The sequence below is a fragment of the Hippocampus bargibanti genome, linkage group LG07, assembly GCF_051943395.1.
Source record: "Hippocampus bargibanti isolate YZ-2025 linkage group LG07, ASM5194339v1, whole genome shotgun sequence".
NCBI lineage: Eukaryota > Metazoa > Chordata > Actinopteri > Syngnathiformes > Syngnathidae > Hippocampus > Hippocampus bargibanti.
The window spans coordinates 3,615,001-3,629,012 of record NC_142740.1 but is presented as its reverse complement, the minus strand read 5'-3'; the positions used below and the strand labels follow the sequence as shown (position 1 = coordinate 3,629,012).

Sequence of the window (14,012 nt, the reverse complement as noted above, 5' to 3'; positions counted from 1 at the left end):
GGACTTTCTGAATCTGCCCAGTTCCGAGCTCATTTTGTGGCAGTTTTGGGACACTAAGTCATTTTTATTGGTGTTTTGCATTTGACTAAAAATATCAGCCTGCGTGTTTTGGGTATTTTAGATGCTATAAAAAGTTTTTTTTTTCTGATAATGATAATCATCCATTTAATTTATAAGCGCCTTTCAAAACTCTCAAGGTCACTTTACAGTCACAGGATCAGATTTTCTGCGGGTGAGCAGCGGCAGCCACACGCGCCAGCGTTCACTCAAACCCGGAAATAAGTCAAATAGATAGAAAGCTAGCTAACAGATAGCTAATAATAATAATACATTTAATTTATAATAGCCAGCTAGACAGCTAGCTAGATAGCCATATAGCTAATAAATAGCCAGCTACATTACTAGCTAGCGTGCCACATATCTAATAGATAGCAAATGGATAGCCAGCTAGGTAGCTACATAATAGATAGCAAATAGGTATCAAATGGATAGCAAATTGCTAGCTATCTCGGTAGCGAGCTAGAGAGCAAATAGATATCAAATACATAGCAAATAGATAGCTAGGTAATAGATAGCTAGGAAAACAACAAAAAAACGCATAAAAATACATTTTATATTCATTATCCTTTCAAAATAAGATCTTTAAAATTAACTCAACTTTAACTAAACATTAACTAAAAAAATGTTCACAAATCAGAATCCTACCAACACATACAAATCAAATACCTTTATTTTACATTCATACATCAAAGGACATTGTACAATATTTTTTTCCAAATTCCGTAATAGTAAAAAAAAAAAAAATCGCAATCCAAAAAGAGATTAAAGTGATGCATTACATTTTTTTTAAGGTTGGTGACAAGCGTTGAAGAGAAGAAAAAAACAACACAAACACATATTCAAACATAGTAACACATATTTGGAGAATCGGGATTTTTGTACCTTTCACAAAGCTGAATTTGCATTTTGCAGTGGAGAAAAAAAGGCACATTGAATCCACAGTGTATCTATGTACAAAAGTGACAACCACACAACTGTACGTCGGGAGCAAGAACAATGACCAAAAAAAAAAAACCTTGACTGATCAGAATCAGAAAACCTTTATTCGGCGCACAAAAATCCAATAACAACCTCCCCACCAAAAAAAAAAAAAAAAAAAAAGAATAAAAACACCTCTACAAATACATCAAAATGTCATCAAACATCAACGATTGGCTCCGCCCGCAGAGAACAATCCCACAAATATGTATAAATACACAATATGTATATCACAATATTTATAATCGTACCTCTCCAGTGAGCGGCTCATGCATAATCATCATAATTATTGGATACATTTTTCTATTTTTTTTTTCCTCATTTCACAGCGCTGTTTTTTTTTTTTTAAAGGAATGAACAACTTCCTGTTCTTTTCAAAATATAATCTTATCCACCCAGTCAGTCAGTGTTTCCAGAAAAGTAAGTTCATCTGATATAAAATACTGTACTTTTATTTTTTATTTTTTTAATCTTCTCCCTAAAAATGACTTTTTTTTTTAATACATTCCATCCTTGTAGAAAATAAAGCTTTATTACGCGTACTTTCGAAGCTTTGAAGCGCACATCCGCACTTTGTATAGAGTTATACGTACAGAGCATAAAGTGACTCCATGTTCACATGTCGTGGAAACCCGTTTTTTTTTTTAATTACTTTTTTTTTCTCCTTTTGTGAGCGTAACCTCGGCGTTTTGATTTGTCACAGTGTGGCACAAGCGTCTAGAATGATTGTACATATAAAAAAAGAGGGGGTATAATAATAAATTTCATTTATCAGCGCCTTTCAAAACTCTCAAGGTCACTTTACAGTCACAGGCTAAGTTTTTCTGTGGGTGAGCACTATTGGCCGTCTAGCTAGCTAGCTATCTATTAGTCATCTATTAGCTAGCTAGCTTGATCTATTTGAGTTATTCCCAGTTGACCAGGGTCACCGTTGCTGGCTACCTAGCTCGCTATCTGTTAGCTGTGTAACTAGCTAGTTATCTATTTGTCATCTATTAGCTAGCTAGCGAACTTGATCTATTTGAGTTGTTACCGGTTGAATGGGGTTACCGTTGCTGACTACCTAGCTAGCTAGCTGGCTATCTATTAGCTGTCTGGATTGCTATATAGCTGACTAGCTATTAGCTATATGGCTACATATCTAGCTGGCTAGTTTTCTATCTGAGTTATTCCGGTTTGAGTGAATGTTGAACGCCTAGCTAGCTATCTATTTGCTATCCATTTGCTATTTAATATCTATTAGCTATCCGTTAACTGTTTGGTTGGCTATCTAGCTAGCTATCTATAAGCTGTCTGGCTCGCTATCTAGCTGACTAGCGATTAGCTAGATGGCTAGATAGCTAGCTATTAGCTAGCTGGCTAGCTTTCTTTATGAGTTATTCCAGGTTGAGTGAACGCTGAACGTCTAGCTAGCTATTTCCTATCTATTTATTATCTATTAGCTATCTGTTAACTGTCTGTCTGACTATCAAGCTAGCTATCTATTAGCTGTCTGGCTCGCTATCTAGCTGACTATCTATTAGCTAGCTGGCTAGCTTTCTATCGATTGGAGTTATTCCGGGTTGAGTGAATGCTGAACATCTAGCTAGCTATTTATTATCTATTAACTAACTATCTGTTAACTGTCTGGCGAGCTATCTAGCTAGCAATCCATCACTTAGCCAGCTAGCTTTCTATCTATTGGAGTTACTTCTGGGAACGCTAGCGTGTGTGGGTGCCGCCATTCACCCACATATAAACTTATCCTGTAACCGTAAAAGTGACCTTGATTTTTGAAAGGCGCTCATAAATGAAATGAAAGTATTAATTGTTATTATTATTATATTATTATTCCATTTGAACCTATTTGACACATTTTTTTTAACATGAATTTATCTGTGTTCATATGAACACGCTCGGCGTAAATGGGTAAAAATGTGAGCTTTATTCTGTGCAAAAAAAATAAATACAATGGCGGGCTGGCAGCCAAGAAAATTTGATGCTATTTGAATAAAAACTGACCTATATCGTGTTTTAAAAAATACAAAAAATTAAACAAATTTCTACAGTGTTGGCACTATTAGACATCTTTTTAAAAATCAACTACGCTTTTGAATTCTTATTAATTTTTGCAATGATTATAAATCTACCCTCTTTTTGGTTTAGCTTGTCAGATTTTCCTAATAATAATTATAATTTTAATAATTTAAATTCCGGCAACAAAATGAGTTTTTTTAAATGTCAGCTATAAATAACGGATAATGAAATATGTTGCACAGTCTCACATTTTTTAAAAATATAATCTGAATAAAAATTTTCCTTCATTGTATAAAATAAAATTAGAAAATGAAATTTAGCGTCAGCTAATCCCCCCCAAAAACTGTTTTGGCCTGCATAGAGCTCAGAAACTGCCATTCATGTGCAAAGACATCAGATTTGATGCAAAATTTCCCCTAACTTTATCAAAATTGTAAAATGTGACACAAATTTTGGCCCCCTGTGATTGCAACAAACGCTAACCCCAAATACAGTGATACCTTGGCTTACGAACTTAATTGGTTCCCAGACAAAGTGTCTAAGGCGAAAAGTGTGTATCCCAAAAAATAATTTCCCATAGGAAACCATTAAAATGAGAATAAACCGTTCCCAGGTCCCCATGAAACATATTTTTTTTCTTTACTTCCTAATTTTCTAAGCCTTAAAACTACCCAAAATATACCTTATTTTATGTATAATAAATGTGCTATGGTATTATAATTAAAGAAATAAACTTTACTGTATAATAAAGTCGTTTTATTTAACTTTGTGATGGTCGTTGATGGCTTGATGGAACGGAGTGGCCGCTTTCATCAGAATCAGAATCAGAATCATCTTTATTGCCAAGTATGTAGAACACACAAGGAATTTGTTTCCGGTAGAACACGCTGCACTAGTATCGTTGTCAAAAAAACTGCTAAGTTCAGCATTAAACACTTGATAAGGAACATAGCCTTCTTCTTTCACCATCTTGAGGAATGATCCCTTGTAGGTGCTTTCTCTGCTATAATTTTACCTAGTTCCTCATCAATTGTGTTATGTTTAGCTGGGTTGACAGCTTTTTGCATCAAGTGTACATATGGCTTGTGCGGGTTGTTTGTGGAGCCTGATTGATGGGATATTTTAACCTTGCAGTCTACACTTTGACTTTTAACTCAAAGTTGAAACACTCTCACTGTCGTCTGCCTGTGTCTTTAATGTTTAAACCACATTCCGTCTATGCTGTGTTCTTGACCAATCACGTGGTTTTAACCGAAGACTGGGGGCGGGGAATAGAGGACAAAAAAAGTCTGCAGCCATTTTGTTGTTAGAAGAACGGGCTCGTTCGCGAACGACATATACCTCATTGAAGCAGCTCTGTGTACGAAAAAAGTTCGTATGCCAAAGTAAAGTTCGTATGCCAAGGTAAAATTTTCATAAATTTAACATTCGTAAACCGAAAAGTTCGTAAACCAAGGGGTTCGTAAACCGAGGTTTCACTGTAAACTTAAAATAGTTTTGGAACATCCCCCGAAAAAACAAAACAAAACACGGCCATCGTGATTAGTCCAACAAATCAATATCGCTTTAGGAATGATTGTACACGTCTAAGATGGAGGGGGAAGTAGAGGGAGGAGGGCGTTCGTTGTCCATTTCAACATGCCTTGGTGAGGTCTGTGGGCATGACGTCGGTAGAAATGCGGTATTGGATTTTGGTGTTGGTGATGGCGCCGTGCTTTTGTCGCAAATGAAGACGCAGTTGACTCTTATGGCGGAAGTGCAAATTGCATTTCTCACACTAGAGGGAGGTAGAGGCGAAAAGGTGAACAATAGCTCAGCCAAAAAAAAAAAAGTACTCAAAGAAAGTTTTCAATCATGGTTTCACATTAAAATATTTTACATTTGTTTTAGTTTGATATTTTACTAATTTAATTCGCGGCCTGAAAATGGATCGGAGGCCATTTTGATGCATTGCTATATACAGTAAAGTCTCGTTATATCGATATCGGATATATCGATAGTCCTGGTTATATCGATACTATTTCTATGCACGCACGGAGAAAATTACATGCAAACAGGATCGGATATATCGATAGTCCCGGTTATATCGATATTTTTTCGGACTCCCTTGAATATCGATATAACGAGACTTTACTGTATTAGCTATCTGTTAGCTTGATAGACTTTCCTCCCAGATTGATCCTCAGATCAAAATGGCTACCGTGTTTTTGGCTTCGGTTGAGCTCACGTGAGTTAATTTTGGTGCCTTTGAGTTGACCTTGAAAGAGCCGATTTTATTACTGATTGCATCGTCTTTATCTTGACATTATTCTTATTTCTTTTTTCCTATCTTCACTTTTTATTTATCTAGCTATCCAGTGATCTGTCGCGAGCTATCTTCCTAGCTTGCTATCTATTAGCTATCTAGCTAGCTAGCTATGTATTAGCTAGATAGACTTTCTTTCGTCAAATTTATCTTTTGACTTTATTATTGTTTCTTTTTCATAGCTTCCCTTTTTATCTAGCTATCTCGCTATCTACCAATCGAGCTAGCTATCTATTTGCTATCTATCTGGCTATCTAACTATCTATCTATCTAGCGCTAGACTTTCTTACGTCGCATTTATCTTTTTTGTCTTTTCTCTTGACTTTATTCGTATTTCTTTTTTCCATTTTCACTTCCTTTTATTTATCTCGCTATCCATCTTGCTAGCTAGCTATTTGCTATTTATTAGCTATCTAGCTGGCTAGCTATCTATTAGCTAGATAGACTTTCTTTCATCGCATTTATCTTTTTTTTTCTTTTCTCTTGACTTTATTCTTGTTTCTTTTTCATAGCTTCACTTTTTATTTATCTAGTTATCTCGCTATCTACCAATCAAGCTAGCTATCTATTTGCTATCCATCTATGTATTAGCTAGATAGACTTTCTTTCGTCGCATTTCTTTTTTTGTCTTTTCTCTTGACTTTATTCGTATTTCTTTTTTCCTCTCTTCACTTCTTTTTATTTATCTCGCTATCTATCTTGCTAGCTAGCTATTTGCAATTTAGCTATCTAGCTATCTATTAGCTTGATAGACTTTTTCCTCCCATTTAGCTTTTTTTGTCTTTTTCCCTATCTTCACTTTTTATTTATCTAGCTATCCAGCTATCGATCTATCTACCTATCTAGCTAGCTAGCTATTTGCTATTTATTAGCTATCTAGCTATTTGCTATATATTAGCTATCTATTAGCTTGATAGACTTTCTTTCCTCCCATTTAGCTTTTTTTTGTCTTTTCTCTTGACTTTATTCTTATGTCTTTTTCCCTATCTTCACTTTTTATTTATATAGCTATCTATCTCACTAACTATCTAGGTAGCTAGCGATTTGCTATTTATTAGCTATCTAGCTGCCTAGATAGCTATCTAGCTATCTATTGGCTCGATAGACTTTATTCCCATTTAGCTTTTTGTCTTTATTCTTATTTCTTTTTTTCCCTCCCTTCACTTTTTATCTCTCGCTAGCTATCTACCCAGCTAGCTATCTAACTGGCTAGCTAGCTGTCTAGCTATCTATCAGCTTGATAGACTTTCTTTCCTTCCAATTATCTTTTTTTGTCTTTTCTCTTGACTTTATTCTTATTTCTTTTTTCCTCTCTTCACTTCTTTTTATTTATCTAGCTATGCAGCTCTCTATTTATGTCGCTAGCTATCTACCTAGCTCGCTATCTATTACTATCTAGCTGGCTAGCTATATAGCTGTCTATTAGCGTGATTGCTACCTATGTCCTTGAGAGTTTTGAAAGGCACTTTAAATACAATGTATTATTAATATTATTAGCTATTATTAGCTATTAGCTATGTATTCGCTAGCTGGCTTTCTATCAATTTGAGTTACTTCCTAGTTGAGTGAGCTGGCGCTGCTCACCCATAGAAAAACATATCCTGTGACTATAAAGTGACCTTGAGGGTTTTGAAATTGCTTATAAATGAAATGTAATATTATTATTTTATTATTATTATCATGAAAATTGCTACCAAGGTGAAAATCCAATTTTTTGCGACGTCGTCAGAATTGAGGAAAGTCATCCCATTTTTGGACTATGTGGAGAACTGAGTACTAGAAATATGTAAAACTTGAACGCGATAGAATTGGGCAGAAAAAGGAAAAGAGAGGGGAAAAAAAATCAAATCATATTTGGCACAAAAAAACCCATTAAACCCATTTTTTTGATTTATCTGATTGACATGTGACATTTCAACACAAAATTTGCAAACCCGGTGAACCGGTAGCTCAAACGCTGTGACTTACGTGGTAGGGCTTTTCGCCTGTATGGATGCGCAGGTGGCTTTTCAGGGTCTGCAAATGGCGAAAACGCGTGCCGCAGATCTCACAGGGGTACGGCTTCTCGCCCGTGTGGATTAGCACGTGGGCTCGGAGGTGGGCCACCTAGCGGGTATCAAAAACACTGCAAGTTAGTTAACGAAGAAAATATAAATACAGTAAAGTCTCATTATATCGATATCGGATATATCGATAGTCCCGGTTATATCGATACTATTTCTATGCACGCACGGAGAAAATTACATGCAAACAGGGTCGGATATATCGATAGTCCCGGTTATATCGATATTTTTTCGGACTCCCTTGAATATCGATATAACGAGACTTTACTGTAGTAGAAGCGGATTGCGTCATGTTCAATTTCTGACTTTTTTTTGGTCTAATTTTGTGTCTAATTAACTCATTCGCTGCCAGACGATGTGCAAAAATATGTCCACTCCAGTGCCAGGGTTGTTGTCATTGTCACTCAAAATTGCAGGACCCACAGAATATTCAGTTTTAGGATTACATAAACATTCAATACGGCATTACATGATCGGACATGATCACTGTTTTTGTCGGAACTTGGAATAATGCTAATAATACTACTAATACTACTACTACTACTCATACTAATAATACTACCAATACAACTAATACAGTAAAGTCTCGTTATATCGATATTCAAGGGAGTCCGAAAAAATATCGATATAACCGGGACTATCGATATATCCGACCCTGTTTGCATGTAATTTTCTCAGTGCGTGCATAGAAATAGTATCGATATAACCGGGACTATCGATATATCCGATATCGATATAACGAGACTTTACTGTACCACTACTACTAATGATAATAATACTCATAATACTCCTAATACTAATACTAATACTAATACTACTAATACTAATACTACATTATACTGATTTCTAAGCGCCTTTCAAAACTCTCAATCAAATATATTATTACTATATCTATTCGCTAGCTCGCTAACTTTCTATCTATTTGAGTTACTTCCGGGTTGAGTGAATGCTGGCGCGTGTGGCTGCCACTGCTCACCCACAGAAAAAATATCCTGTGACTGTAAAGTGACCATGAGAGTTTGTAAAGGCGCTTAGAAATGAAATGTATTAATAATAATAATAATAATAATAATAATAATAATAATATTATTATTGTTATTATTATTATTATTTATAAAAAAAAGACAAAAATTCACCTGTACAAAACGAGCGCCGCATGTCTCGCATTTATATGGCTTCTCTCCTGAGTGGATGCGAGTATGAGTCTTGAGGTTGGCTGGTCGGTTGAACTGAGCGCCGCAGATGTTGCAGCGGTACGGTTTCTCTCCTACAAAAAAGACATCAACAATAAGCAATGACTTGAAATGTAACCCTAAAAATTTGGGGGAGGGAGAGGTTAGATAGTTAGTTAGATAGCCAGCGCTTTCTTATTTAGCTGCCTTAATTTGATCCCAAGACTAACCTACAGCTAAAAAAATCAACAAAAAGTAGGGTTTCACTAAATTTGGGATAAAGGGGGAAGGACCCATGACCCGTGAACGCACCTGTGTGGACGGTCTTGTGGCTAGCGAGATTGCCTTTGTAGCGAAAGGCGGCCTGGCATCGGTCGCACTTGTAGGGTTTGTCGCTATGGACTTGGAGCGCATGTTGCTTCAGAGATTCCTCCTCGGCAAACTTGGAGTCACACTCGTTACAGAAGAAGGTGCCGTTTTCTGGACGGGAAGGGTAAAGCGGGAGTTAGTTTTGTTTTTCAGTTTTTGCTATTTTCTATCCTCACAATGGTCATACAGTCTTAAATCGCAAATTTCCTTCAATTTGTTCATAGTGACGTTACAATCAACCCTCCGTTTAAGCGCGAAAAAAATCCTCCTAGAAACCCCAAAATGGCCCAGACCTACCGCAACTGGAGTCCGAGTACTCCGATCGCATTTCCACCAGGTCATCGCCCAGCCGCCCGCGAGAGGGGCAGACCTCCGAATGCTGCGAGGACTGGGCGCCGCACGACGAACAGTGCAGGCGAGCCAGATACCGGGTTGGGTGATGGCTCTCCACGTTCCTTAGAGACCCGTCTAGTCCACTTGAGAGCAAACGGACAAATATTGGCGTTAGATTTAACGTCCATTTTCAGTCCAGTAAACCCTGTTTCTTTCAAATATACAGTAAAGTCTCGTTATATCGATATTCAAGGGAGTCCGAAAAAATATCGATATAACCGGGACTATCGATATATCCGACCCTGTTTGCATGTAATTTTCTCCGTGCGTGCATAGAAATAGTATCGATATAACCGGGACTATCGATATATCCGATATCGATATAACGAGACTTTACTGTATTTTAAAAATTAATTCAGTACAATTTGATGGTGAGGATGATACTTTTGAGTGCATATCGGAAGATACCGACATGATTGCGTGAAACCTCAGAACTGTACGGCACTCAAATCACGGCTCGCGTATAAAGGTTAAAATATAACTGCCTGGTGAAAATATAAAATGGAGTCTTAAATTGTCAACATTTGCGGGTAGTAAAGACAGAATTCATAAAATATAGAACCTGTTGTTATTCAACAACAATGACGAAAACCCTGATTTGGTTTTACTGTGACCTGGATGACTAAGAGAAGGGTTAGGGTTAGGGTGACGGGGTTTTCCGTCAACCAAAAACCAAAAGTGCTGTTGCCTTCATTTCCAAACTAAAACGAAAACTATTCTCTGAATGTTTTGACCGCAACAGTTTGAAGTACAGAACAAAGAAAACTGTATTAGAAACCCATTTTGTATCGAGGCAACTAGATCAGTCATGGCTGTTCAACATCCAATAATCGTCCAGTTTCCTCAATTTCAAACCAACAACCCTTAAAACTTCGGATCACTCAAAACGTTCTAAGATCTTTCGATTTACCAACATCCAAAACCCACAAAAAACGAACCGAAGAAACCGGGCAGTTCCCGAACCCCTGTCCTGTCGTGTTTCTACATAAAAAGATAATCTGGGTAACACCAGGAACGGAATTTTTATCCTTGACTCCGGCGTTTTTTTTTTTTTTGTCCCCTCACCTCCCGATGATGTTGTTGAGTCGGCTGATCTGCGGTACAGGATGATCCTCAAGGCTCTTCCTTGTGCTTTGCGCCTCCAAATTGTCCGCGTCCCCCTGGTGGAGGTACGCCTGAAGACCTACCCGCTGAGGCGAGCACAGACCCGGGTTCCTTAAACCCACCTCGTCCTCTCTGGCGCTCTGGTTGAGTACAATGAATTTGTACTTCTTCCAGTTGCGAGCTTTAGGGTCCTGGGTTCCCGTCCCCGGCTGCTGCGCCCCGGAGGCGGCCTGCGACAGTCCGGCGTTCTTGCTACTACTGGATTCTGTTGGGGAGTTGGGCTGGCAGTCTGACTTAAGAGGGCTCTGCGGGCTACTCATGAGACTCTTACGCCCAGCGGAGGAGATCCCGAGTGGGTAGTGGTGATGGATCAGGTCTTCCTCTGCCGGCGGGGCGTGGTCTTTGTCTTTGTGGTGGTCTAGGGTCAAAACGGGGTACACCCGCTTCCTCCCGGCTAATCCCAGGGGTAGCCCGAGCGTTTCATTGCTTTCTTTCTTCACCTCGTCCTCCCGCCCAAACTCCCTGGGGGCAAAGTTAGCGCCCTGTAGGACTCCGGAGGAGCCCACCGCCCGAGCGTACTCTGCCCTGCTGATGGCGACGGCATCGTGCGGGTGCTTGTGGTGGATCCCGCTCCGTGACAGGTCGCCGAATGTGTTCTTGGTATCAGTCAGTTTGCAGAGTGGGAAAGGGAACCCCGGCATGGGGAACTGCCCGTAGAGATGGTAGTTCCCGGGTGTACCGACCCCGTTGAGCATGCCGGAGCTGTATGTCGGACGGGCATCCCTGAAAGGGGCCACCCGGCCATGTAAGGCATCCACCACCTCATGGGGGCGGTATGCGTGCACGTCCTGGGGCAGAACAAGCGGGCTCACCAGGAATTCATCTCTGGGAAGTTTCCCGTTGGGTTCGCTGCAGGAGAAGAGACAACAGTCAACTTCTAAAATCGCAAAAGTGGATATTTGTGGTGGGTTTGATCTAGTCTGGATCTGATTTCTCAGTTTTTGGGAATCTAGGAATGCCAAGGATGGACCACTTGGAGAAAGTCTAGTGCCCAAAAGTCGTCTCCTAACAGCGTAATAAGCTAATTTGACTCATCATCATGACACTGATGCTTCCAGAAATATTTGTTTGCGTCCCTGAGGATCATTGAAAACCCAACCGAGCACTTATCTCAAGACTTTGCTTAATATCTCTGACTGGAACGCACCGGGAGCACCCCAGAGCGTAACACCCTCCACGCAAAGTTACCAAAAGACACTTGTTCCACGCAGCTAGTCGCTGGGAACTGATTCAGTTCTTACTAAACCAACCTGGACTTGATGAAACGGTGGCAGGTGTCCACCACGTGGTCCATCTGCAGGTAGACGGCGGTGTTCATAATGGCCATGATCAAACTCTCCCTGAGGGCGAGCCTGGAAGTGTACATGAACTCCAGCAGGATGGCAAAACCCTCCGGATCCACTTTGGGATCCAGACTGATAACGTTGAGGTTGCACTTGTGCGAGTCGGTGAAAATGGTGTAGAAGAGCCCGCTGTATTGGAGACAATGAGAAACGTACATTAAGTTTGGATTTTCTAAAGCAAGACCTCTACCGTTGACCAAAGACGACCTCTACCGTTGACCAAAGACCTCTACCGTTGAAGGACCCCTCCAGGGATAGATCAATGACAAAAAAAAAATGAAATGCTTACCTGCAAGCCATGAGGACGGTCTTGTGTGCCCGGAACTGCTGCCTGCTAACCAGGATGGTAACGTCGGTAAGGATGTCCCGGCTACGGAGGCGGTTGAGATTGAGCAAGACGTCGCTGGCATGACGCGTGAACTGGATGCAGCTGTCGGTCAAGCAAGACATCCTGCCGACTTCTGGATCGGGTGAGGTGAACACACACACACACACACACACACACACACACACACACACACACACACACACACACACACACACAGAGACAAAAAACGTTCATTTGTATATTAGTTACATGTTATTGATTAAAAACAGCATTTTTAAAAGTGCCCGTTGCATTTCACCCGAGTGCCCGTTAGAGGGCGCAATTTAGCCGACTAAAACGCCGGTTTGGGACATTTAAATTTTGACACCCCCCCTCCACTTGAACCGAAGCTTTGAGGGAAACGCGGGTTGACAAGACGAGAACAACAAATTATTCAAATGAATTACAATGATGGGATGGGGGGGGGGTAGTAGTGCTCAGCACAAAAACGATGTTGCAGTACACGGTAAAAAGTGCATGACAGAACTATGCAATACAAATAAACAAAAAAATAAAAAAAATAATAAACAATAAATAGATTTTACAACGTGCACATGCACAAAGAACAATTTACATGTGATTCATGACAAGCAACTTTTATAACGCATTTTTTAACTCTTTTGACCATGCACGAGAATCAATTCAAAAGCTTTTTTTTTTATCAGAGGAAAACCCGAGATTTAACACTTTTTTTTAAGTAACATGCATATTCCAGTGATATTTTGTCGACGTTTTAAACATGAATTACATTTTACACATTAAATTAATCAGATTTTACTGTAATTATCGCACTCAATTTTCCGTCATACATACTTACTCGACTGCAAATTCAACATCTCGCACAACAACGTTAGACATTAAAAATAATTAAGGAGAAAGAAAGCAACGTGCGCATGCAAACCCACTTTTTTTGCGCAAACGTAAAGAGACAAGTTGACAACTCCACTTCGGAAACACGCACGACACACCATAATGCACATGGACGCAAACGATGGCACGTTAACTGTACCGCATCTTAACATTAAAACCATCGCGAATACATAATTTAGTGACATTAAAAAAAAATCCCAAGTCAAAGTTGGGTGACAACCGAGAACACGCGGAGGGGGCGGGGAAGAGCGGCTATGGCCCTCGTTGCAGCCGACTGACACGCGCCTTATCTCGGCTACAGAAGCCGTTTAGGACCGGGGGGTTTTGCGGTGGAGGTGGAAGCGCGAGTGGGTAGATTTTACGCGGGGGGAATGGGAACTAAGGTGCGGTGAGATGGTGAGAGGAAGGGGGGTGGGGGGAAAAAAGGTTCTGGTGTCTCGGTTCGGTTGTCTGACAGCCGGGCAGCCGCCGCTGTCGTCGCACAAGTACGCACACATAGACAAATTCACCCTACCCAAAGAAAAACATAACGAGCGACATATGAAGTTGGCCGCAAAATAAATACAAGGGAAATGAGAAGGAAGAGAAGCGAAGAAGGGGAGGGATAATGTAAATAAAAAAAAGAATTATTTTGAAAAATCACCTGGTAGCGCTTTCCTAGAAACTTCTTGCATCACCACTTCTAAGAAGCCCAGTTCTAAGAATCAGACCAGCTCAATTCTCGGAATTTGAGCCCGGGATTGTACCAACATCTCCGGCCATAGGAGGGGGGAGTTTGAGTTCGCTCGTCCCCCGACGTCTACGGCTTCAACTCTCCATTCTCTTCCTTTTCGCTTCCAGCTTTTCACACCATATACATTCCCGCGTTTCTCTGAAGCACCCTCTTGGTGTTGAAATCGATTTACAGTCATT

At 40.0% G+C, this 14,012-nt stretch overlaps 1 protein-coding gene across 3 annotated transcripts in view; it reads right to left on the bottom strand.

Moving 5' to 3' along the window:
* Positions 1–712: 712 nt before the first annotated feature.
* Positions 713–14,012, bottom strand: part of bcl6aa (BCL6 transcription repressor aa) — a 22,123-nt gene continuing 8,823 nt past the window's right edge. Inside the window, exons 1-9 of one of the 3 annotated variants that reach the window (XM_089001294.1) lie at positions 13,744–13,827; positions 12,153–12,324; positions 11,771–11,992; positions 10,422–11,369; positions 9,261–9,439; positions 8,907–9,074; positions 8,559–8,689; positions 7,328–7,465; positions 713–4,831 (exon numbers count right to left, since the gene is read on the bottom strand). In XM_089001294.1, coding sequence (XP_088857420.1) covers positions 4,688–4,831; positions 7,328–7,465; positions 8,559–8,689; positions 8,907–9,074; positions 9,261–9,439; positions 10,422–11,369; positions 11,771–11,992; positions 12,153–12,324; positions 13,744–13,774 — 2,133 coding nt within the window. In that variant the 5' untranslated portion in view covers positions 13,775–13,827 and the 3' untranslated portion in view covers positions 713–4,687. Of the gene's footprint in view, positions 4,832–7,327; positions 7,466–8,558; positions 8,690–8,906; positions 9,075–9,260; positions 9,440–10,421; positions 11,370–11,770; positions 11,993–12,152; positions 12,325–13,743; positions 13,828–14,012 lie in introns of those variants that run through there. The other 2 variants (XM_089001296.1, XM_089001295.1) reach the window with 2 other exon arrangements.